This window comes from Chiroxiphia lanceolata, chromosome 21 (genome assembly GCF_009829145.1).
Source record: "Chiroxiphia lanceolata isolate bChiLan1 chromosome 21, bChiLan1.pri, whole genome shotgun sequence".
NCBI classification, from domain to species: domain Eukaryota; kingdom Metazoa; phylum Chordata; class Aves; order Passeriformes; family Pipridae; genus Chiroxiphia; species Chiroxiphia lanceolata.
This window is the reverse complement of record NC_045657.1, coordinates 1,970,037-1,994,061: the sequence shown is the minus strand read 5'-3', so window position 1 is coordinate 1,994,061 and position 24,025 is coordinate 1,970,037. Positions and strand designations below refer to the sequence as shown.

General features: G+C 47.1%; 1 protein-coding gene across 7 annotated transcripts in view; it reads left to right on the top strand.

Annotated features, from left to right (window-relative positions):
* Positions 1–24,025, top strand: part of DAB2IP (DAB2 interacting protein) — a 200,536-nt gene that overhangs the window by 90,012 nt on the left and 86,499 nt on the right. For all 7 annotated transcript variants that reach the window (XM_032708472.1, XM_032708469.1, XM_032708470.1 and 4 more), the window contains one exon: positions 7,169–7,287. In XM_032708472.1, the coding sequence (XP_032564363.1) occupies positions 7,169–7,287 (119 nt within the window). The remainder of the gene's footprint in view (positions 1–7,168; positions 7,288–24,025) is intronic.

Genomic DNA, 24,025 nt, shown 5'->3' with positions numbered 1-24,025 from the left:
TATGGAGCTGTGAACAAATAATCCAGAGTAGTGTGGGTTTGTTTGAGCAGGAGAACAAAAGAATCCAGGTGATCCCTGAATAACAACAGCCACTGAACTGTGATTGTCTTCCAGATTCTCCCTGGCAGTGGCATTCCTTCATTTGGACTTGATTAATGTCCCAGCTGTTCCCTGTCCATGTTCCATGCAAGTCATCAGTGATATCTGGAGAATCCAGACTGAGATTTCCTCAGGTTTCCATGGTTTTCTCATAAGCCTGAAGTTTTTACAGTTCTCTTGGTCAGGGTGAGCTGGCTGAGAGTGAGTGTTCCAGAGACTGGGAGAGGGATCTTCCCCTGGTGGAAAAGAGCAGAAAAGGAACAGAGGGAAGTTCTGTAAGGAATCATTCAGCTGGGTATCAGGGAAAATGTCCTGAGTGATGCATGGCTCTGAGAGCTGCCATCCATGGAATTCTTTCTCCAGGGCAGTGGGAGAAAATCCCATGACTGAGACAGTTTCAACAAGATAGGTAAAATCCTTACAAAAACAGAGCTTGGGCAGCAATCCTGTATTGGCCAGAGGTGGGAAAGGGATGAGAGGTGTTGAATGTGTTTGCTGTTGGTCCTTCACTCTGGGATTTGCTGATTTTCACAGGGATGAGATTTGCCGTATCCATAATTAACCCTCAGGGCCTCTCATTTGATGTAATTCCAGCTTTCCTGACCTGGACAGGCCCACACCATCCCTTTGGTGACCTGGGGGATGTGGGTGCATCTTCATCTGATTTTTCCAGTGGCCTGAGCTGAGTGTTTCCACTGACACTGCAGATCTGATTAATGTCTGGCAGTCCAGGGCAGTGTTGCTAAGCAGCACTTCCAGCACGAGCTGTTCCTCACATTCCGGGGCTGCTTCATGGCCTGGCTCCCAGACAGACCCTCTCATGATCCCAAGTGCTCTGTCTCCATGTTTGACCTTTAACTCCAGATGCCAGGGCACAGCTCTGACCACAGTGTGTGGAGTGGCAGGGCTGGAGTTTCCATTGCCAGTTATCACTGGACACTCAGTGGTTTTGCAGCTGGTTTGTCATTCTTTTGGGTTTTATCCTAATTCAGCTTGTTTGTCATTCTTTTGGGTTTTATCCTAATTCCAAGACACTTACATATAGAGGGGATTTCCTTATCCCTGCAGAATAATGTTTTAGGGAAACATCAGTTGGAGCAACGTTGATTCCTTGCTTTTACAGATGCCAGGAGAGGTTTAGATTAGATAACAGGAAAATTTTTTCATGGAAAAGGTTGGCAAGCATTGGAATGGGGTGCCCAGAGAGTGGTAGAGTCAGCATCCCTGGAAGTGTTAAAAAAATGTGTGGATGTAGCACTTGAGGACAAGGGTTAGTGGTGAACATGATGGTGGGGCTGGATTGATGGTTGGTCTTGATCTTAAAGGTCTTTTCCAACCTTAACAATTCCATGATTCTGTGATCTGTCCCTGGGGGCTCACAGGGTGACTGGGAATGATCCTGAGATTCATCAAGTAAAATGGAGAAGCTGAGGGATTTTTCACCCACTTGAACAAAGTCATGGGCTCAGCCTCCCCTAAACAGAGGGAGGATTCATGTTCATCTCTGGGTGCATTTCTAGGGCCAGAGATAACAAGCCGGTGTGGTTTTCCTTTGAAGTTCCCATCTCTCCTGCTCCTCAGACTTCTGGAGGCTGTTGCTCTCCTTTGCCCCTCCCCTGGGATTCCCTGGGTGGGTCTGATTGACCAGAGCAAGCTGGGCTTTGTCGTGGAAACAGAATTTGCCTTTGTTGGTTGATAAACTCACAAGAATATAATTCCCTGAGGTTAACTCTGCAAAATTCTTTTAAGTTTGGGAGTGTCTTCACCTTCACTGTTGACAATCTCCTGCCTACCATGTGCCCAAATTCAAAACAGACCCTGTACAGGCAACATATCCTAGAAATGCAGATTTTGGGAAGGGAATTCCAGAGGGGCCATCTGCTCAGTCAGCTCCTGAACAGAGCCCTTCATCAGCCCTGACAGGAGCAGAACTGCACGGTAGGAGAGCAACTGAGAACTCCAAAGTCCAGATCAGAAGAGCTGACAGAAATGAGTGGTATCTGAAGTGTTTGAGAGGCTGCAGACACTTCCAGCCCTCGCCTCTGACACTGAACAGATGAAAAATATTTGATCCATAGAGGTCAAAGCTGTACAGAAATTCCCTTCCTTCCCCGATTCAGATTCAGAGCCAGGAGACCACTCAGGGTGTTCCTGCTGTTCTTGGGCTTCTTCCTAAACTCCCCCTCAGTGTTTTGGTGGTCTGGGCATTCCTGGTGTAGCTTCCTGCAGTCGTGTTCTCCAAAGGGAAGAGCAGAAATGTGCACTTAGGTGTCTTTACCTGGTAACAAACAGTATCAGATGCTGCCCAAAACAGGTTTCTCTTTTGTTTTGAAAGCTAAGACTAACACTGGTAATTGTAGAGATGGGTAAACTCCCCTTTTTTGGTACATTTATGGCTCTAATAGGATGCTTAGTGTTGGCACAGCTCTGCTTGGTTCACAAATGAAAGTACTAATTATCCATTCAGTGAAGCCTCAATAAAAGGGTATTTCCACACGTTGTGCAAGAGCAGAATAAAAAAAAACCCCAAACCTAATTTCAGAATTAAGTTTAATATAAAAAAAATAATTAAGATTCTAAAGCTCAGAATAAGGACACGTCTGGTGGAAAGGATTTACTCCCAATTTCATACCTATAAGCTAATCCCTGATACACCAGGAGACATGGACACCCAGTATGAAAAGCTGCATTACACATTTGTGCTCCCAGCAAGTACTTATTTATGGCAGTTCCCTCATTATGAGTGGTGAAAAAAATGTCTGATGTCCTCTCATGTCCTCTGGAGTCGAGCTTTGCTTGATCTAAAACAAAAAGATGTGGAGGAACTATAAAAATAACCCCATCTGTTCACTGGTTCTTGTGATCTGTCTTTGTGGTGGTTATTCTGTGTGGGTTTGGGATGGGAGCAGAAGGCAGGATTGTGTCTCAGTTCCAGTCACACCAGTGCTCTCCCAGTGCCCAGCTCAGACCCTCACACTTCACCCCCCGTGTGCTTGCCCAGCCCTGCTCCCCGTTTTCCTGCCTTGGAAAACACAGAGAGCTGCCAGGACTCCTCCAAAGAAAGCTGCTGGTGATGCACCCAGCTTGATTTATTGATATATCATTTTTAAAATTCCATCTCCATTGTGTTTCCATGGTGCTGAATTTTTACCTTTATAACTTTATCCTGTGGGTTCACCGCGAGTGAACATTATTGGTGTGGGAGTCAGTTCCAGACACGAGATTTGCATCATTGCTTTCTGTTTAATAAAACAGGAGCTCAGGATTTTGCTGTCATTAACACTCTGCTCAGTTTTGCCCCCCTCCCTTTTTCTCTCTTCTCTCTAGTTTTTTTTTCTTGCTGCCCCAGGGTGTGTGGAATCACACAGTCCCTGCGTCTCAAAGGCATATGGTGCTGATGGGTTTGCACATATGCTTTAAAAAGTATTATAATATTAAAAATATTCAAACATTAGAATATAAGATTATTTCCAGCTTCTAGGGTAATTGGAAATGCCAAATTTGATAAGGAAGAGGAATTAAAATGAGAGTTGCACCTTCCTGCACCTACAGCGAGACGGTGTCGTCGGGTGTTGGGTTTGTCAGATTGTAAGAAAAGAGCCCAAATCACAACAGACTTAATTGTGCTGTTTTGAATTGTGTCGTCCTGTTTGAGCTGGAGGTGCTGTGGTTGTGATTAAGCCGTTCCTCCAAAGGATTTGTTTTGTTTCCTTCTGCCTTCATTCTTTGTGTCTTATTATAACTTCAGTCAGCTCTTGTGATTAGAGCGATTGTACTCCGGGCTTGAAGATGTCAGAGGCAAAACAGCAGAAACAAAGTGAGGAAAGCAAGGCTTTAAAAGGTGAAATCACTGCTCAGTGCAAGCTCTGGGTGCTGCCAGGGGAGCTGTGGCTGGAATCCAAGGCCAGGTTGGATGAGGTTGGGAGCAACCTGAGCTAGTGGAAAGTGTCCCTGCCCATGGCAGGGGGTGGCACTAAATGACCTTTAAGGTCCCTTCCAACCCAAACCAGTCTGTGATTCCATGATTCCTGCTTTTTTCTCACCAGGCTTGATGAGCTGTGTGTGCCACACTCCTCTGGGGGCTCTCATGGATTGCATGGGGCCACACTCCTGACCACAGTGGTCGTCTCTAAAGACCCTAAAATATCTCCATACCTAAAGATGAATTTATGTGGCTTGTACCTCTGTAACATTTCAAAGGCTGTTTTGTGATTTACTATATCTGAAGGGATTTGGGGCTCTGCAAGTTTCTGTTTATTATCATTTCATACAGACTATTAACTTCTGAATGAAACCTTTCTCAGTTAGTAGCTTAATCTTTGCTAAGATATTTTTACGGGTGGTAAATGCTGCCCACACATAGGAAGACACAATCCTGCCCTAGACAGCTCTCAATAGAAACTTAAAAGTGTATCAAGAACATGTAATACAAAGGGCAATGCTTTAATTACCAGAACTCCCAAGAATGCAGCTGGGCTAGAGGAGGAGGCAATGCTCAGAGGCTGGGATTAGCCTTGTTTGTCTGGAGATCAGAATCAAATGTTGTTTAAAGTCCTACATGGAGAAGAAATGGATGATGTCCTTATGATCTCACCAGGAAAGCTTGGCAGTCACACCCCAGGGTCGGATTCTCTCTCTCTTGTATTTCCACAGATTAATTCCTCTCTCTTTTTTCCTTACTCCATCTGAAAATTACAGAAGGTAGTAATTCACACATTAGACTTTCTGATCTCTGGTGTGCACTGTGGAGGTGCAAAGTATTGCTACAGCAGCATAATTTATCAGCATTAAAATTTCTGACATTTCATTCTCCCAAAGAAGATGGCAATGAAAATGGAAAATGGCTCAGTGTGTTCTCCTTCTGGTGGCAATGAATGTAAAAACAATGGGAAACAGAAGGAAAGTAATGTCTTGCTGCAACCCTAAATTCTAATTTCCAAATCCTGCACGAACCATGTAACAGTTGTCAAGATGTGAAGCACAGGATGGAGGAAGGAGGCTGTCAGCATTTGCTGCAGAAAGCATTTGGGTTTGTCCTTAGCAATTCCCTGTCCACAGCTCAGAGCTATTCCTGGACTGAAGAAGTGGCTTGATTACACGAGGACATATTTGTGGGTGGGGTGGCAGTGATTAAGGGAGACCAGTCTCTCACTTCTGGGCCAAAACCTGCTCACCAGTGGCATTTAGGGAAATATCGCATGACCGACCAGTTGTGTGGGTTTGATTTTTCCTTCACAGCAAATATTGGCTGGTGTCCATAGCAGAGAGCCTGACCCAGCCAGAGGAACGAGAGCATGAAGGGTTGATATGATGAGTATGAGGCTGATAGCACGTTGATATGATGAGTATGAGGCTGATAGCACGTTGATACAATGAGTAGGAGGCTGGCTGGGGTCTGAGTACTGAGGGAAATACCTTAACAATGCTCTAGATAATGCAAATCCTCAAGTTCACTGTTTCACAGTCGTGCTTCTCTGTACTGTAAAAATCCTCTGAAGGTATTTCTCATGGCCAGAACAGCTTTGAAAAGGCCTTTGTTGGCTCAGGCGTTGGCTTTGTGCGAGATGACAAAATGTACAACCCGGTGGGCTGTGTTATACACCTTGTGCTGTTCCAGTCATGCAAACAGCTCCCAGAGAAACCTTCAGTGCCCATGAATGCCTGTTACATACCTGGCTTGTAAGTAAAGTGACACTTAATAAATGTGAGACACCTTTGGCTATCAAGATGCTTCAGATTCTTGGTGCACTTACAAACAGGAAAGTCACTTCCACAACAAGAGCTGCGCAGAGCTCCGGGGAGATTGTCTGACTTGAGAAAGACATAATGTGAGCCATGAATATCCTGAGGGGTGGGGAAGGAGTGTTTCAATGGCACGCACAAATGACAGGCTGGATGGAAGTTAGACTGTGATTATCTTCCTGCAAGACATATAAGGGGTATTCATTTGTAAAAGGGAGCTAAGGATCCATTCCTGTGTATGGAGAAACTCCCGAGGCTCCTGCCTGGAGCAGAGGGTGTGCTGTGGGCACCTCTGGGATGCTGGTATGGTACCCAGTGGAAGGACACCTGTTCTTCTCACATTTCCTTCCTTATGCATTTCAAAATCTGTGCTTAATCCAGTGGATATCTTCCCCTTTTCCTGAGGGTGAGGAAAGAGAAGCAGCGGGTGCAGAACCTCGGGCTCTGCAGGGATTTGCTGAGGTGTTGGTGTGGAGCTGATTTATTTCTTTAGTATGATGGTCTGTAAAAGGAACACTCCTTCAGGCTTCACCCCAAAATCCTGGTTTCTCTTTAAAATGCTCCCTGACTTTCTCTTGCCAACGTGCTTGACCCTCTCTAAGCCAACCCTCCCACGCTGTAAAGGCCGGCCAGCACAGTAGTGTTATACTTTTATTACCTTATTTAGCGGAGAGATTAAATGTAATGTTCAGATTATGTAGAACATTAACTCCTAACAATAAGCAAATAACACATTAGAAGCTTTGCTATTAAAACGTTTAGTGCTGGCTTTGCTGTGGAGCACTCCAGGAGCCGTGACTTATGTTCCGGGCGGGAGGAGGCAGGAGGAGAAGGAGCTGTACCTTCAAGCCGGGGTCTCTTTCTCCTCTAAAGGTGGTGCCTATAGCCCTGAGGTCTGGCCAAGCTTTAGGGGAGATCTGTCCATGTAACTGAGACACCCGAGCCATGGCTGCAAACCCGGGGGGCTCCGAGCAGGTAACGGAGCTCTCGCCCGTCTCCCGGTGCGTGGGTGGCGTCTGGGATGGGGCGGCCGGAGCCCCCGGTCCAGCCTCTCCTCCGCCAGGAGCTGTGATGGGATGTGCTAGTCTTGTCTTTCAGACAGTATTTTTATGTGAGCTGATGGTTGCCAGGGCAACGGAGGCTTCGGGGAGTCTCGCGCCGCCGCAGCGCCCCGGCCTCGGGAGCGCCGGGAGCAGATGTTGGCTGGGAGCTGAGGCAGCGCTGCCGACACCGCTCCTGCCGCGGCTGGGGAGGACACCCTGCCCCGCCGCCCCGCTCCCCTTCTCCCTACCCTGCCGTAATCCAGTATTCTTGTCTCACCCCACAGGGGTTCCTCAGCCGCCGGCTTAAAGGCTCCATCAAAAGGACAAAGAGCCAACCGAAGCTCGACAGGAACAGCAGCTTCCGGCACATCTTACCTGGCTTCAGGAGTGTGGACCATGAAAGGTAAGGGGACGCTTCGTGGAGGGGGTGTGGGACACAAGGAGGAGATTGATTTTTCCAGCTCTCGTTAATATCTTGCTTATCTGGTTCAGAGCAGGGACTACATCCCTGATGGAAGTAGACTTGGTTTAATCACAGGAGGGGCAGTTTTAATTTGCTGGTGAGGACATGGTGCAAGCCCTCCCTGTTCAGGTTAAATACCAGGTGCAGAGCAGCCTGTCTGCTCTGCTTTCTCTTCCCCAATAAATCCTAACTTGATGCACCAGCGTATAAATAGCACAGAGATGCAGCAGCCAGAGCTGCTGCAGGTGAGGGAGGGAGGGCAGGGATGCTCCCACACCGGACTGCACTGAGCACAGCTGGGTTACACACGGAATGAACAATAACACAGGGCAGGAACAACCATAATCTCCCCAAATCCCTCTCTGGCCCCTCACACACGTTCCTCCAGCACTGCCCTTGTGTGTTGTTGTTACATGGCCATGGATTCTCGGCGTGTGGCCGGAGCTGCTGTTCCTGCCTGAGCCATGACAGGAGCTCAGTCCGGGATTGCGTCGCAGGGAACGTGCAGATGGGTCTGATAAAGCATTTGACGTGGGATGGCCGGTGTTGGAGCAGATTGCAAGCAGAATGAAAGAGAAATGAGACCTTGGGTTTATTCTTCAGCTGGTTAGAAAGTGTAGCAGCTCTCCAGTGGGTTTCTGTGTGTTCCTGCAGGTGTGGGTTTCTGTCTGTGTGTGCATCAGACAGGCACCGGTTGAGGGAAATTTATGTGTGAATTCAGATGTAGATCAAGGTCGTGGTTGGGTGAGACAGATTCCATTACCAGCCACGGAAACAAACTAGTGCTTTGCTTCCAAAAGGAAGATCTTTCACCCTTACATGAATCATTTTGGGGAATGACAGAGATATTGAAGTGCCAGGAAAAGTCTGTGTGACAATGACGCCAGATTGGCCATACCCTGATGTAACCAGTTCCTAGCAGAGGCATTTTATCATACCAGGATTGTACTTTAGACCCAGTGAGTAAATGCTTCACTTTTAAATGCAATGACAACTTTGTTTTAGCTGTACTCATTCATTGGAGGGACTGTGAGCTTCTGAAGCCCACAAACAACAATTTGGACAAAAAAAAGTCTGGATTTTTCCTTACCCGACCTATTCCTTTTTCCTTTTGAATTCTGCAAGTGAAAGGGTTGTGCTGGTTAGTGCAGAGCGAGATCTCAGGGGTTACTGTCTGGGAAGACAGAGTTGGTTGGATTCCCGTGCTGCAGTTTTCCCAAATGCTCGAAGTAGGGCACTGTGTTCCAGAGGGAAGCGAGTGGAGCCGGGCTTCTCCCGGGAATCTGCCTACGGTGCTGCTGCCTCGCTCAGAGAACAGGCAAATTAGGCAACGTTTTCTTTCTACCTGGATGAGTTTTGTTTCATTCAGTGATTTGGCAGGGTAGGACCTGGGAATTAACTGTTCTGGCCAGCCCTGCAGCCAAAGCCATTTTCCCAAATTAAGCCGTGTAATTTCCCTGCCCTCCCAGCACAAGAGCCCGGAGCTGGCTGGGCTTTGGGAGAGCCAGATGTACTGCAACTTCTCCTCACAGAGATTCAGGGAGTGCTGTAGTGCATTTTCAGTGGAGAGCTTCAAGGGTGGCTTAGAGGAGAGGTGGCATTTGGCAGCCTCGAATAACAGTCAAGGATTTGCTTACATGGGTATGAAAAGCTGCATATGAATGATCCCTTCATCATCCCTGGGATTACACCTTCTGTTAGGCAGGTATCACTCAAAAAAGCATTTCATCTGTGGTCCACAGACGTGCCCTGAGCTGGAGGACAGTGAGACAGGGGGTTTGACAGCAGGCTCTTGGTCCCTGGCTGACACAGCAGTGTCAGACCTGTCAGGGGAGCAGAATGCTCTGCAGGAGAGCTCGGCCTGAGGGACTGTTGCTCTCAGAGAGGTGAAAGAAAAGCAGCACCTGGGCCTCCCAGTCATGCAGGGAGGTTTGGGTTTCAAAAGATAATTTTATCTTCCTGAACATTCCCATCCCATTGTGCATGAACAATGTATAGAAAAGGACTGGAGTCTCTCAGATCCCTCCCGTGCATTTTCTGCTGTGCTTGTCTCACTCGTAATCCAAGAACTGTTTCAAGGAAGAGTCTGCTACTGGAATATTTGCCTCTTAAATATTTGATTCTTGACTCCATCTTGTATCCAAGCTGATTGTTCCTGAGCCACTCCTTTGCTCATGGAAGTCACCATTATAACACTGTTCTGTTCTGGAGCTTTGGTCCAATCTTTGCGGGAGATGCCATTGGAAAAATGAATAGTGCAGTAAATGCAGTCACAACACTCCAGGCTGAAATACTGAGCTACAGTAGATCATAAATGCTTCTGTTACTTGGCTTCTGTGTATCTGAATTGGGACTGTTCCTGCCTCTTAGTTTCTTTATTTTTCCTTTCCTTGCACGTCCTGTTTCTCCTGCAGATGTGTGTGAATATATGAAATGTATGAACTGTGCACACACATGTTCAGACAGATAATTAGGTGGATGTGGCTTGTGTGTGGAGCAGAGGATATAAACAAACATATCTATGCTTTTTATCCTGTGTTTGATTAATGCATGCATTTAAATGCATCCTGCCAATTTAAAATGGAAAATTATTACCTCCTGGAGTAGTGAGACAGTTGTACAGGGTGAGGAAAACAAGGAAATAACAGTAAACATTGGAAAAGTCACAGGATGTCTCAGTGGCATCAGCTCACACCACGGCCTCTGTGTGTGTGTTCAGAGCCTGGTTTAGTAAAACCTTGGCCAAATATTTTTTCCTCCATAAAGAACATCTGAGGAATTGCTCAAAGTGTTGTGTTGAAAAAAATACCCTGATTATAGTCAGCAGAGCTTATGTTTATAGAAAAAACACGGTTGTTTCTCGTGGCATTGGGTTTTAAGGTTGGCTGAGAAGAAACCTCTTGTTTGAAAAAAAAAAAAGCTGGAATAAGGGTTTGCACTTCACTAAATTACTGTGGGGTTCACAGGGATGTGGTTGGCCAAATTTTGCCAGTCTTGTGCATACATTTTTTTTTTGTCTAGGACTTCTGTTACAGTAACAACAATAAAATTATTGATTAGGAATAAAAGAAGCAAAATCAGAGCAAGTGTAACTCACATTCTGTGTGAGAGATGCATTAATCTGGTACAGTCAGAGTATGTAGGTGCGAGATCTAAGGGAGGATTGTGAAATGAGTGCTCCTTTCAATTTTCTGGCTGGTCACATTGCTTGTTAGAGCTAAAAAGGGTTCCAAAAAGTGGCTTTTTTGCTAACAACATCTCCTGCCTCCTGATTTATTGCAGCAGCTCACCAAGTTTTTATCATGGAACACTGAATGTTTGGCTTTGCAGTGGCCTCTGGAATCATCCACAAATCAAGCATTTGGCAGATGGATTTTTCTTAATTGGATCCACATTTCTCCTACAAAATTTGTGATGGAGAAAATTTCTGATTTGGACGTGGGGCACAGGGAGCAGAGCCAGGGAAGCGAGAGAAGGTTCTTCTGCTCCGGTTGTTAACTGGTGGTGCTGCATTTGGACTTGTTTGCTTGTGGTGGCAAAGGTGATTTTGCACAAATACCCTCAGACTGTCCTGACTTGGTGGAAAATGGGTACTCTGGGGAACTCAGTGTTCTGCTGGAATCCCTGAGTTGGTCGTTCCTGGGCACACTTTGCCTCAGTGCACCTAGAATTCATTTCATGCTCAGGGACTCTGGATTACCAACATTTGTGATTATTTTGCAAGGGTTTTTTTTTTCTTATAATTCCAGGAGATAACGTTCTATTTAAGCTTTTATTGGCACTACAAAAGCCTGAGCATATGGTTGATTGTTAAATGAGCCTCAGCCTTGGAAGAGGTACAGCCCTGCATTAATAACAGACTTGCACTACTGAGACTTCCTCTTTAAACTGCTTTTTGTCTTTAGCCCATCCAAAATTTTTGCTTATAACCCAGAGAGGGAAGAGGAACTGCACAAGTCACGTGCTGCAGCACATTTCATTCCTGATGTACTGATGTAGTGCCCGTGCTGCTGTCGGGGTTTTCCATGTGCTCAAAGCTTGTTTTGGTGCATCCTGCAGCAAACTTAGTCTGGGAGTTCTTTGAGATCTAATTATCACTTGTTTATTCCCAACAAACCTGATATGCCAAATATTTTTAGGCATGATGGAATTGGTGAAGTTTGATGAGAATATGGTGAGTGTTGCATGACGAAGGATGAAGTTGCTCTATTTTCTTTGGAATTGGAAAGAGGAATGACTCATCCTGCAGAACTAGGGCACTGGCAGACCCCAGAATGCATGAAGGGCTTTAAGATCTGTGTGAACAAGTGCTGGAGAGCTGCTTCCTCTTCTGGCTCCTTGTTTAGATGGCATTATCCAGGGAATCTTTCTGAATGGGAACACTTGTATGAGTAGGGACCCCACGAAGGGTGACACCAAGAGCACTCTAACTACAGCACCTGGGCTCTGGTTTTAATTATAATAAAGATATTTTGAGGAACGACTGTTCAGTTTGTGTAGGGAAACCATTCAGCACTGTCAACAGTGGCTGAAATGCAGAATAAAACATCTTGCAAAGTCAGGAGCATCCAGCAGGTACCAATGTCACCTGTGCTTGGGTAGTGTCTGTCCCCACTTCCCCCCCAGTCAAGGAATTCAGCAGCTTAAAGGTTCAAGGACAGTCTCAGAATCCAGACTGGCCTCACACAGTACCTGCATTTATACCAGGGCTGCTTTGTCCTGCAATATGCAAATCAGCCTTTTAATGGGGTTCCTTTGCAAAATATTTCCTGAACCAGAAAGTTAATTACTGATCTGTAATTAGGAGGCTGGAAAAATCAGCTGCTTTGAAGGAGAGATGCAGGAGGAAATCACTGTTTCTCCCCAGAAACTGTGATGTTCCTCATCTTCTGCTCATGGTATTAGGAAGCTTAGAAACTGGTATTTTTAAAAAGGGAATGTTGCAAAGGAAAAAAGAGGGGGTTGAGGAGGGTGTTTTTTGGGAGTCACTGAAAGAAACAAAAATAATTTCACAACCCCGAGAGGGTCAGAGACAGACTGAAAACAACGTGGGGCCTCTCAGCTTCTCCCAAGGCAACAGCAAGGTCTCCACTGTTCCTCCTGTTAATTTGGCTTTTGCACATACATGTGACTTTGTATCTGAGGCTGCCTGAGAGAAATGATTCCCCATTCCCAAAGAAATACAGAAACACTTCTCCTTATCCCACACATTCAATCCAAGTTTCTCCCTGAACAGGGCACTCATGCCTAATACCTCCCAGTAAAGACTGTATTAACTCCTGGAAATTCTTCAAGCCATAATAGAATGTCAAGGGAACGACCGAGAGGCTGGAATTACCTTCATAGCCTTCTTCCCAGTTCTGTGCTCCCTGTTTCCCTGAGAGCCTGGACAATCAGCCCCCGTGCCCCACGGGGCACAGCCGGCGCGTTGATTCCACTTGGGAGTCACGGAGCAAAATGATAAAAATCCTTCCTGCTCCGGCATATGCAGCACTGCTGGGATAATTGGCTTCATGCATCTTACAATTAGCTTGCAAAAATATGTTTTGCATCCCTGACCTTTTCTCTATAAGCGAGGCCATTGTTTCCCTGTCCTGCTTAATTACAAAATAGAGTGTTGTGCGAGGATAGAGATGACATCGTTGGATCGTCGGCTCTAATTTGACGAGACATCGTAATGGGGAGTTTTCATACTGAGGGCACTGAATTAGTGTAGCGTGAAGCCACATTTCTCTAAACCTACTAAATAAGGAGAAGTTAATTTTCTGCTCTATCTTTTTGACGTTTGCAATCAAAGCATTGTATCCCAGCTGCAGATGGTTAGTGCGTGAGGGATGTTTGGGAAGCGCCGGCGATCGGAAGGCATTGTCTCCGCGGCGCAGGATCGGGTTGATTAATGGATAGAAGGATGCTTGCTTTCCTTTGCCTGCTCTCCCAGGCTGAATGCATATTATTGACTCATCTGGCCACTGCCTGGCAGCCCTGACGTGGTGCATCCCTGCACACCTCGAGAGTACAAGCAGAGAGCTGTGCTCGTGTCCCCTCGGCACCGACCCTGAGCGAGGGTGACGGTTCCGATACCCTTCAGATCAGAGGCAGGCACTGCTTCTCCATTGCATCAACATTTTGTTTCCAAACAGACCATTTACTCTGCCTTCACCCTGGTGAGGTTTTCCTGTGCCTGGGTTTCAGTGCAATTACAGTAGCACTGCTCTTCATGTCAATGAACGCAGGGGGAAAAAAAGAGAAAGAAAATGCCATCACTGCAGTTTTTCTACCAGAGGACGCTTTCTGTGCCTTCCAGACCCTTCTCTTGGCTGTTTTAATTATAATTTGATTACAATAGATACTAAGATAGTTCTACCCCAGGCTTAAACACCTTCCACTATGCCCTGAGCAACCTGCTCTGTGGAAGCTTCCCTGCCCATGACAGGGTGTTGGAATGAGATGAGCTTTAAGGTCCCCTCCAACCCAAACCATCCTGGGATTCTGGCACACAGAGAAAACTACTCATGATGAAACCATCACTCGTGCACTGAGGGGAACAGTCCTTTTCCCAGCCCTCTGCCTCCTGAGCACATGTTCCCCTTCCAGCAGATCCTGGCATCACACGGTCTTGGGAAGGTCAGCAAGTGGATTCAATGGGAAATTGTTATTTAAAGGGTGATTTCTGTTTGAACCAAGTCCTGTAGCTGCAGAGCAGCAGGAAGATGGCAGAGCAGGGCCTTTCTCTGGTAGCGTGCAGCAGCATTTAATGGGATGTAACTGTACTCCCAGTTTCAGCCCCTCACACTGTCTGGCCATGAGGGAGGGGTGTCCAATTGACATCTACTTCCATTTCCCATCTTCCATGGGATTTCCCATCTCATAGGAGCTTGTTGGCTCACATTTTGCTGTCCTCTACTCTGTCATTTCTATTGGCATTTAGTGTTAGCAATAAATGGCTTTCTCTTGTGGAAGGAAGGGATGTTTAAAAAAAAAATGTTTAAACCCAACTTTCACCCTGTTCTTTATTGAAAACCTTGCAAAACCTTGATTGGAAAATCTGTGTGAGGGACAAAGAGTTGCAAGTGAACATCAGAGCGAGGAGGGGGAGGATTTCAGGCCTTTGTTCAGTGCTGATGTCTGACGTGTGTACCTTGTTATCCCGTTTTGTCTGGCAGTGGTCGGGCACCCAAATCTGCTGATTGTAGCTGGAGGCAGCAGCCCGAGCGTGGAGCTCACTGCTAGCTGGGAGTTGTACAGAGCACTGGGTATAATGATGTTCAAGACTTGTGAATACCAAATAACTCTGTCAAGTTCATCCATCAGCTGGGAGGGAATTAAAAAACCAGACTGAGGAAAAATATGCTGCTCCGGCCTTCCTCTTACCATAGTCTATAATGAAACCTTGTGATATGGAACCCTCTGAAATGATGGCTAGAGAGATTTCAGGTGGATTGTTCACATATGGATGTCTTCTCATAACACTGGTATTGTGATCTTGTTGATCTGCTTGGCAGTGTTTATAATAATTTTAATTTTCAGTACAATACAGAGGGTCTCGCTTATGTTCTCCTCCACAAAATTCAGGTCAGGTGTGATGAAAAGAAGCAAAAACTGATTTTAATTGAATTAAACCAATGCACTTTAGCTGGAATTAAAATGTAATTTGTTTAAAAATACTGAACTGATTTGTATTAAAGCCAGAAATATGAATTTAGCTTTAATCCACGTGTGTTATATAAGTAATTATATGAGAAAGGGATGTGGCGTGCCTTGTAGATGATTGATGGTGTGCAGGAGGGCGGCATTCCCTCATTCCAGAGGATGTAAATGTCTTAGGAATTGTAAAGACAGAGGTGTTGCATCAGACTGTCCCCTCTGCTCACATTTACAGATGTCTCTGGGATTAAGCTGGCCCTGTCCCCCCCACATTCCATGAGGGATTACCCACACCCCCCATCCCTCTGCAGAGGGGGCCTGTGGTGGTTCCCAAATGATTTCCATAACTCAGCTGGATATCCCCTGAATTATTAATCCTTTGCTGTCCTGGCTGTGTGGGGAGGTTTGTTCCATCAGGGATATGTTTGTTGCTGTATAGCAGCACTTTACATGATGTGGAGGCACAGAGGGGGAGAGAGAGGAGCATTTATATATTAAATTTTTTTACTGAGAGTAAAGTTTTTCCCAATGCCTGGCTTCTGAGGGTTGAAATGAAAGAACTGAGGGCTGCTTTGCTCACCTTGGAGCCTGGTGTTTATCCTCTGCCTGGGCATTATCCTCCTGGGCACCAACCAAGGGCAATGCCATGGGGATGTGACATTTCCCTGAGGAGGGTTGATGTGCTCCTGTATCACCACCTGATCCATCCCAGGCACTGGGATTGTCCCCAGGCATGGACAGAGCAGGGCAGGGTGCACACAGATCCTTTGGGGACTCCCTCAGTCATCCAGTTCCTTGGAATCAGTGCCATGAAGAGTCTGGAGCACGTGTGTGTGTCAGTGTGTGTGTGTGATGGGTTTGGCATCTCCAATCACACTGCAAAGTGTTTCTTGCTGCCTGGTGGCATCTGCACACTTTTAGTCCTGGCTACTGCTAAATACAGTCAGAAGATGATTTGAATTCCAGTACCTGATCAACAGGTTCATCTTAGGACTGTTGTGAAGGGAAGGGACACCTGCAGTGTGTGATGCCTCCTAGATTTTGCCATTCTGGAGCAGTGCAGGAAACTGAGGCATAAAATTTGCCTGGTTTTGAGCTCTTTTATTTCAACTTTTGTGCTTTCGGAACACGAGGTTTACGTGGTTTGAAAACACAAGGCAGTGTTTTTATTTCTTTTGGTACCTGCTGAAATTGGGCACCTTAATAGTTCCAATCATGCCACGGCATTGCCCACGATTTCCCTGGATTGTGGCATTTCCTGCCTTCCCCTGGTGCTCTCAGTGAACGTGGAAGGACGTGTTGTTTGTGCAGTGTGTGTGTGTGGGTGAGCACAGAGGGTTTGTCCAACAGACTGTAATTAGTGGGGTGGCACAGAACCACGTGCAGGGGGTGCCTTGGTGGGTCCTGGGCACTCAGAGGCACCACAGGAACCTCCGGGTGCTCCCCAGGCCTTTCCTGAACGGGATGTTGCACCCGCAGAGCTCTCTGCAGGAACCTCTCCAGCTCACCCTGAATTAATTATTCACTGATCATCACTCAGACCTTATGGATTAGGGAGCAGGGAGGAGAGTTGGCAGGGGGTGGATGGAAGATGGAGCAATTTGGATTGCAATTAGTATTTCGTTTCTTCCCTTACTCCCCGTTTGCTTAAATTGGAGATTGCGGGTTAGAACCAAGCAAGGATTTATGTCCCAGCCCTGGAAGTTCCCTGTGCAGCAGAAAGCAGCAAATCCACTGCAGTCCTTAAGCTTCCCAAAGGGATCAAACACTCAGCCAGTCTGAGGAGCTGAAATATCAGGGGAACATGTTTTACTTGGGAAATGTTGTGAGGGAACAGCGGTGCCCGGTCTGCCAGAGCAGGGACTGCACCAGTGAGAGCAGCAACTGGATATTGGCTCTCTCCATTCCAAGGGAAGGGCTGGAGCTGTATCAGGGCAGGGTTAGGGTGGATCTCAGGGAGGTTCTTCCCCCAGAGGGTGGCTGGGCACTGCCCAGGCTCCCCAGGGCAGTGGGCACAGCCCCAAGGCTGCCAGAGCTCCAGGAGGGTTTGGACAACGCTCTCAGGGGCAGGGGTGTCTGTGCAGGGCCAGGAGTTGGACTGGATGATCCTTGTGGGTCCTTCAAAATTCAGGATATTCTGTGATTCTGTGACCCACTATCTCTTTTTTCTCCTTTCTAACTCCTGGAGTGTGCTCCTTGCCAGGACTCCTGCTTAGGGGTAACAGTGGGACAGATCCATCACAGAAACTAAAACCCACCTGGGGAAGCAGCCCCTCAGCAGCCAACGTTACCCCCAACCCACCAGGACCGTGGCCCCATCACAGAGAGTGGAATTTGAAGTTTAGTCATTACAACACTGTTACAAAGAGTTGGAAGCTCTGCTGCACCGGTGAGACTGTGTCTAATGTTGAAACCTCAGGGGGTTTTTGATTATACCAGTAACCACAGTCTGGGTCACACTTTGCAATAATTATCCTGATGTCTGAGAGGTTGTTAGAACATCCCTGGAGGAAGGGGCCTGGTTGCATCAGAGAAGAATTTAGAGGTATATGCTGGCAAACCTTCAGCACTAGAGATTTATTTAAGTTAGTTCTTTTAATTGCTTTCCTGCATCCCTGTTCTGTTATAAGCTCTCTGAGCCATCCAGGGAAGTGAGTTAGCTCACATTAATCTCCTCAATCCTTCTTCCTTTAACTAGTTACTCCCAGCTTCATTTACACGGGCATTTGAGCCCTACAGAGCAGGTAATAATTGTGGTTTAACATGTTCTAACAGAAGATAGAAGATAGGAAAAACCATCAACTGACTGCGGCATTGGAGTTTTTTTAACTCTCATCTCTTAAACGTGGCTTATGATCTTTGTACAACACTGCTGCTTCTCAAGACTGTTGGCAGCCTTGTGATATGTATTCATAAAGCAATCCCAGTCCTTGAGTGAAGCCTGCAAGAAAAGGGCAAAGAATTATTTGTCTTTTTTTTCATTATCGCGGCCCTCTCGTTCCTGCTCTGACGTGCCCTCGAGAGAAGTTTGCCTTGATGCCTTTATATCTGCAGCTCCCTCTCTGCACAAAGCAGGACGGGGTGTCTCACCCTCCTTAGATAAAGTCACTCATGTTGAGGCTCTCCCTCAACAACAGGCAGAGCCTCCACACACCCTCAGTGAGAGCAAAGCTGTGATGGCAGGGGAGTGACAAACAGGGTGACACGAGCTCGTGGCAGTGATGGCCCAGTGCCCCTGACTCGAGAGCTTGGATCTCTCTTCTGAATAGTATAAACCATTGCACTGCCTTAAAAAATAATAATAATAATGGTGCTGTTTGAGTCGTGTGAAGTTTTTGGTCTCAATTACATCTCGTATCAATGAGCTCCACAGCCACGGTGAGATGTCTGGTACATAATTTATAGCCCTGACGTTTTTTAATCTGTTGTTCTTTATCTTTCATCTTTATTATCTGTTGTTGGCCATTTTTGTAAAAGACAGTAAATAGAAACAGGCGGTTTATTCCTCATTTCAGCAGCCTTATTTGCTGATAATTTGTCGTGTCATCTCTCCTTGTCTTTTCCAGCTAAAGAGACTCCTCTCAGCCTGTTTTCTGTGGTTTTTATCATTCCTTGAGGCATTCCCTAATCAATGTGTTGCACATGTACATTATTATGCTGTGGGAAGAAACACCTTTTCTATTGGGAGAAACACCTTTTCTACACCTGTTTTCTTTGCACTGACAAACCCGTTCTGGGCATCTGTGAGCAGCAGGGACAGGAGCTCCAGGGCTTCCACTGGGACAGAGGCTCCAGGGCTCCCACAAATCAGAGGCTCCAGGGCTCCCACAGAACAGGGACTCCAGGGCTTCCTCTGGGACAGAGGTTCCAGGGCTCCCAGAGGACAGAGGTTCCAGGGCTTCCTCTGGGACAGAGGCTCCAAGGCTCCTGGATGCTCCCTCAGCCCAGGCACAGCACGACCTGCTGCCTTTTCTCCAGCCTCCCTTTCCCTCCCTGAGACTCCTCATCCCTGCCTGTCTCTGAGGAATGTATCCTTTTGTTAAAACAAAGGGATCCAAAGTCAGCATTACACAGAGGAACAAGATATAAAATAATGGGGCCAGTAATGATGGAAGTGCCCCAGAGGAGCAGGATTGCAGCCCATGGAACAGCAGCTGCAGCAGAGACATCCAGGTTATCAGTGTGTGGCTGTTCTGTGCTGAGAGGGCTCAGGTGTAATGGGAGTTGCTGCATCCCAGGAACCCTGGCAAATCTTCTAGTAACAAAAAAAAATCCTCTGTGGGAAGGTAGCTCTGACTGACAGCTCAGGGATCTCCTCTCCCTGCCTCAGAGCTGGACTCAGGTCACCAGGCTGGGTCCAGGCAGCCAAATGGTGGCTTTTAATTGCTTCAGTCCTGTCTGAAAGCTCATCAATAATTTCCTGGGCTGACCGGCCTGGCATTGGTGTCCTGAACTCAGGTTAGATTTTATTATTTTTCCAAATTAACACGCAAAACAGGACTTGACCTAAATAATTCCACTAATCCAATAGTAAGTCTGAAGGTTTTGGAAGTATCAAGTTCCCTTAAACATTTAAGAGGGGGACTTTTATAAGGGTATGTTGTGATAGAATAAGGGGAAATGGCTTCAAATTGCCAGAGGGCAGGGTTAGATGGGATATTGGGAAGGAATTAATGTCTGTGAGGGTGGTGAGGCCCTGGCACAGGTTGCCCAGAGAAACTGTGGCTGCCCCATCCCTAGAAGTATCCAAGGCCAGACTGGACAGAGCTTGGAGCAACCTGGGCTAGTAGGAGGTGTCCCTGCCCATGGCAGGGGGTAGAATGAGGTGGTCTGTAAGGTCCCTTCCAAGCCAAACCATTCTGTTACTCTGTGATAATTCCACAGTCCCTGATTTCACCCATCCCCTTATCCTACTTTGTTCCAAGTCCGTGGCATTCCTGCTCCTTGCTCCAGTGAGTCCCAGGCTACAGCAGTGTCAGTGTTCCCAGAACAGCCTGTGCTGTATCACCTGCATCTTGGCATTTTTATTTTCTCCTGTGTGATGTGTTGAAACCACAGCCCTTGTCACTGATAAGCTGAGAAAGCATCATTCAGCCCTGAGTAGTTTTTTGGACGCTTTTCTTCCTCTGACACGTTTTTCTTTCTATAAATGTCAGTGCATAAAGAGCACAGGATTAAATCTGATTTGTGCTCCTGGTGTTTGGTACATAAAGAACAACACTTGGGTGTCAGTCAAATCCATTGGAGGAAGTGACTCCCCCTAAGTGCATTCAGCCCTAGGACTGAGTTTAACATACACAGATCTCCAGAACCCATTGGATACCTCTGGAGATGGAATAGTTGGAAACAGTGATTGCAGCTATTCCTGTAACCTGACCATTGCTTACAACCACTTGTGAACCTTCAAAATTAGACTTACTTTGCCTGAAAAACCTACTGAGAAAACTTCGTTATTTTTTCGTTGAAAAATTATTGGAGTGACTAATCACCCAACCGGAAAAAAGTCATCAAATTCAGCACTTTGTGGTGATTACTGAGGATGGGCTGTGTTGCCCAGGGATTTTATCTACCATTTCCATCAAAAAGTGCCCTGGAAAGTGTTTGATCTCAGTCCAGTGCCTCGCTCTGAGGAGTTGTTTGTTGTGCTGCTTCTGAGGTCACCGAGCTCCCAGTTTTCTGTGTCAGGGCATCCAATTTATAGAAACCTCGTCACAGACCAATTTTAAAGGCTCTACGTGTCCCTGCCACGGTCAGAGTGATTTTGCATTAACTAGAAGCCCACTGCTAGTAATTTTGGTCAGCAGGGGCCCCTTTTCCCAGAGCTCATCTTTGCACTGCCCTTTTCCATGATACAAGAGGTCACTTTATTCCATGTCAACAAATTTGTGGAAAAAAAAAATCTCACTTTTTTTTTTTTTTTTTTTTTGTTATGGCCACAAGCTGCTGCTGCTGCTCAGCTGGAACGAGCTGGGAATGTGCTCCATGGTAAATTGGGAGATTGCATAATTATGGCTTACACAACAGCACACACACGGGCAAACAAACCAGGAATTGGTATGTGGGATGCGTTTGGGAAGTGTGTGTTGGACGCCTCTCAGCGCTCGTGTTCCCCACTAAAGGAATTCCTGCTCCTCAGTTTAGTAACCATGCATCTGATCCTCAGTTTTCTGGGCAAGGTGGGTGGGTTTGCTCCAAGTTTGGGGAATTTTGGCTTTCCCACTCTCCCCAGTGACTCGGGAAGGTGGTGGCTTTCCCGAGCCCACCGAGTGCCTTTCCCCTGTGCCCGTCTCCACCAGGGAGTGGTTTTCCACCACAACAATTGGCAATTACGGTTCTTATTTTAAATAACATGAAAACAAAGCAGGCTGCTCCCACCCTGGGCTCTGCAGATGGGCAGGGTTCTGAATCCTGCTGGAATAATCACTGAGACTAATTATAGAATTCGGGGAAGGCGGCGGGGCCGCTGTGTCTGCACAGGGCTGGGAGGGCTGAGCTGGGCCAGGCTGAGCTGGGCCAGGCTGAGCTGGGATGGGCTGAGCTGGGCCGGGCTGAGCTGGGCCAGGCTGAGCTGGGCCAGGCTGAGCTGGGCCAGGCTGAGCTGGGATGGGCTGAGCTGGGCCAGGCTGAGCTGGGATGGGCTGAGCTGGGCCAGGCTGAGCTGGGCCAGGCTGAGCTGGGATGGGCTGAGCTGGGCCAGGCTGAGCTGGGCCAGGCTGAGCTGGGATGGGCTGAGCTGGGCCAGGCTGAGCTGGGCCAGACTGAGCTGGGCCAGGCTGAGCTGGGCCAGGCTGAGCTGGGAGGGCTGAGCTGGGCCAGGATGAGCTGGGCCAGGTTGAGCTGGGCCAGGATGAGCTGGGAGGGCTGAGCTGGGCCAGGCTGAGCCTTCCAGCTCAAACTCAAAGGCAGCAAATCTCACTAATTTCTCCGCTGTGATTCACTTTGTCTCTGCTTTCGTTCCCCTTTGCTGCCCTTGCACTTCCAGGATGGGAACGAGTAGCAGCAATGTAGTAAGAGCTTGAATGGCTGGAAAATCCTTTCATGGCAAGGAGGATGTGATTGTTACTTATTTATTTTATTTTTGGTTAATACGACTGGAATACAAATGGGGCTCTGGCGCCTCAGGGCCTTGCATTCATGGAGTAATTCCTTATGACATGTGTCAGGCTCTGTTTTATTCAGGTGGGTGGTGTGATATTAAACAAGAAAGCAAGCTTGCATTTCTCTGCAGCTGGATTTACACACACACTCCTGGCACAGAGCTGCTTATTAGGAGAATGTCATCTCCACACTGGCTGTACCTGAAACATTCTGCAAATACTGTGTGGGCTTTAAGAGAAATCATCTTAAATCAATCAGATCACCCAGCTCCAGAGTGCCCTTCCTGCCTTATCCTCTGTCCAGGCAGAGATGAGCCTGCGAGAGACGTTCCTTAAGCGATGCTGGAGCCGAAACATTCATGTCTGAATGGAATATTGATTTTCTAATTGCTGTGCTGCTGTTAAATGAGTTGTTAGTGGGGAGCAGGGGGGAAGCAAACTCAGATGTGTGACTGCCTGGCTTTGGTTTGGCTCTGCTGAACACACCCAGGGCGTTCATGGGGGGAATTCAGCAAAGGGAGGGAAGGTGGAATTCATTTTTGTGCGACACGGAGAGGGCAAATGAGACTCACCAGTGGGACTGGCTTATTCCCTCCCAGAGCACAAAACAGCCCTTTGGCTTCAGCTCCTCACGCTGCAGCCGGGGAGGGAACAAATGGCAGAGCAGTGGCATCTTATGCAACAGTCCCCGGGAGGGGGGTCATCGCTCTGCACCGTCCCCACGCTCCCTGAGCTCCCCCAGGCTCCCAGAGCAGGGCAGGCCTGGCTGCTCCTCACACACAGGTAGCACAGGAGCATTTTTGGTTCCCTGGTGTGTATTTGCTGCTTGTGGAAGTGGCCAGAGGGACAATCCTTGTGGAGGAACCCGTGGCCACCACGGAACAGGCTCCTGGGATGAGCCGCGGTCACACGTCAGCCCCGTGGTCGTGGAACCTCCGTGTGACATCCCTGGGAATGACCCACCTGGGAGAGAAAGGGGGAAAAAGACCAACCTGGGGGAAAAAGGGCCCGGCCTAGGAGAGAGCTGGACCTCTCTGGTTCTTTTAAGCTTCTAGTCAGGCATTTTGGGAAGTAAAATGCAGTCCCTGTGGTGAAATCTTTATCACAAAGAATCTTCCTGAGGCAACAGAAACAACAATCAGCCACATCGAAACAATAAATAATATTTCTTAATATAGTTTCGGAAAATGCAGCATATGTTTATGTGTTCAAACACATCCTCTTAGCAGAAAAATAGCTTCTTTATTTTTCTGGAGATTCAAATGCCAAATCAGCTAATTACTTTTCTTTGAAAACCTCTGCCACATAAAACACACACTCTCTCAGTGAACTAAATTGATTTATATTCCACCATTAATTCTTTATAGCCCATAATTTGCAGAACAACAAAGCTGGTTGGAAAATGTGCCCTATTAAGGGACAAACAGCTTTCTGAGTAAGATGGAAATATGTTGGCATGGAAAAGAAATGTGGGTGCAGCTGAGGCTGGGGTGGCCCAGGGGCTGTGCTGGGGCACAACCAGGGACTGGAGGCAGCCCTGGGAGAGCTTTTCCCAAGCTGTTGGATGCTCTCCTGGTGTTCCTGCAGTTCAGCTCCATGTGTGTAATTTAATTAGGTGCCATGACCTTTCCCACTGGGCAGTGTTTCCATTGGCTTAGGAATAGTTGAAATTTCTCCTGATGTCTCCCTCGGTCTCATTTGCATTACCCGTGGCAGATTTTATGTTTTATTATTGGGAGGGTTTAGAAAACTAATAAAATTACATCTGGGTTCTTCCAGTAAATACGTCACTGACTGGAATCAAGATCTTGATAATGAAATTGCAGTTTGTCTACCTCTGTTTTGGGGTAGTAATGAGACAATGATGGAATAATCCAGGTATTAGATACAAAACTGCTGGGATTTGGCAAATAATGAGATAGGGATGAGTTACATAA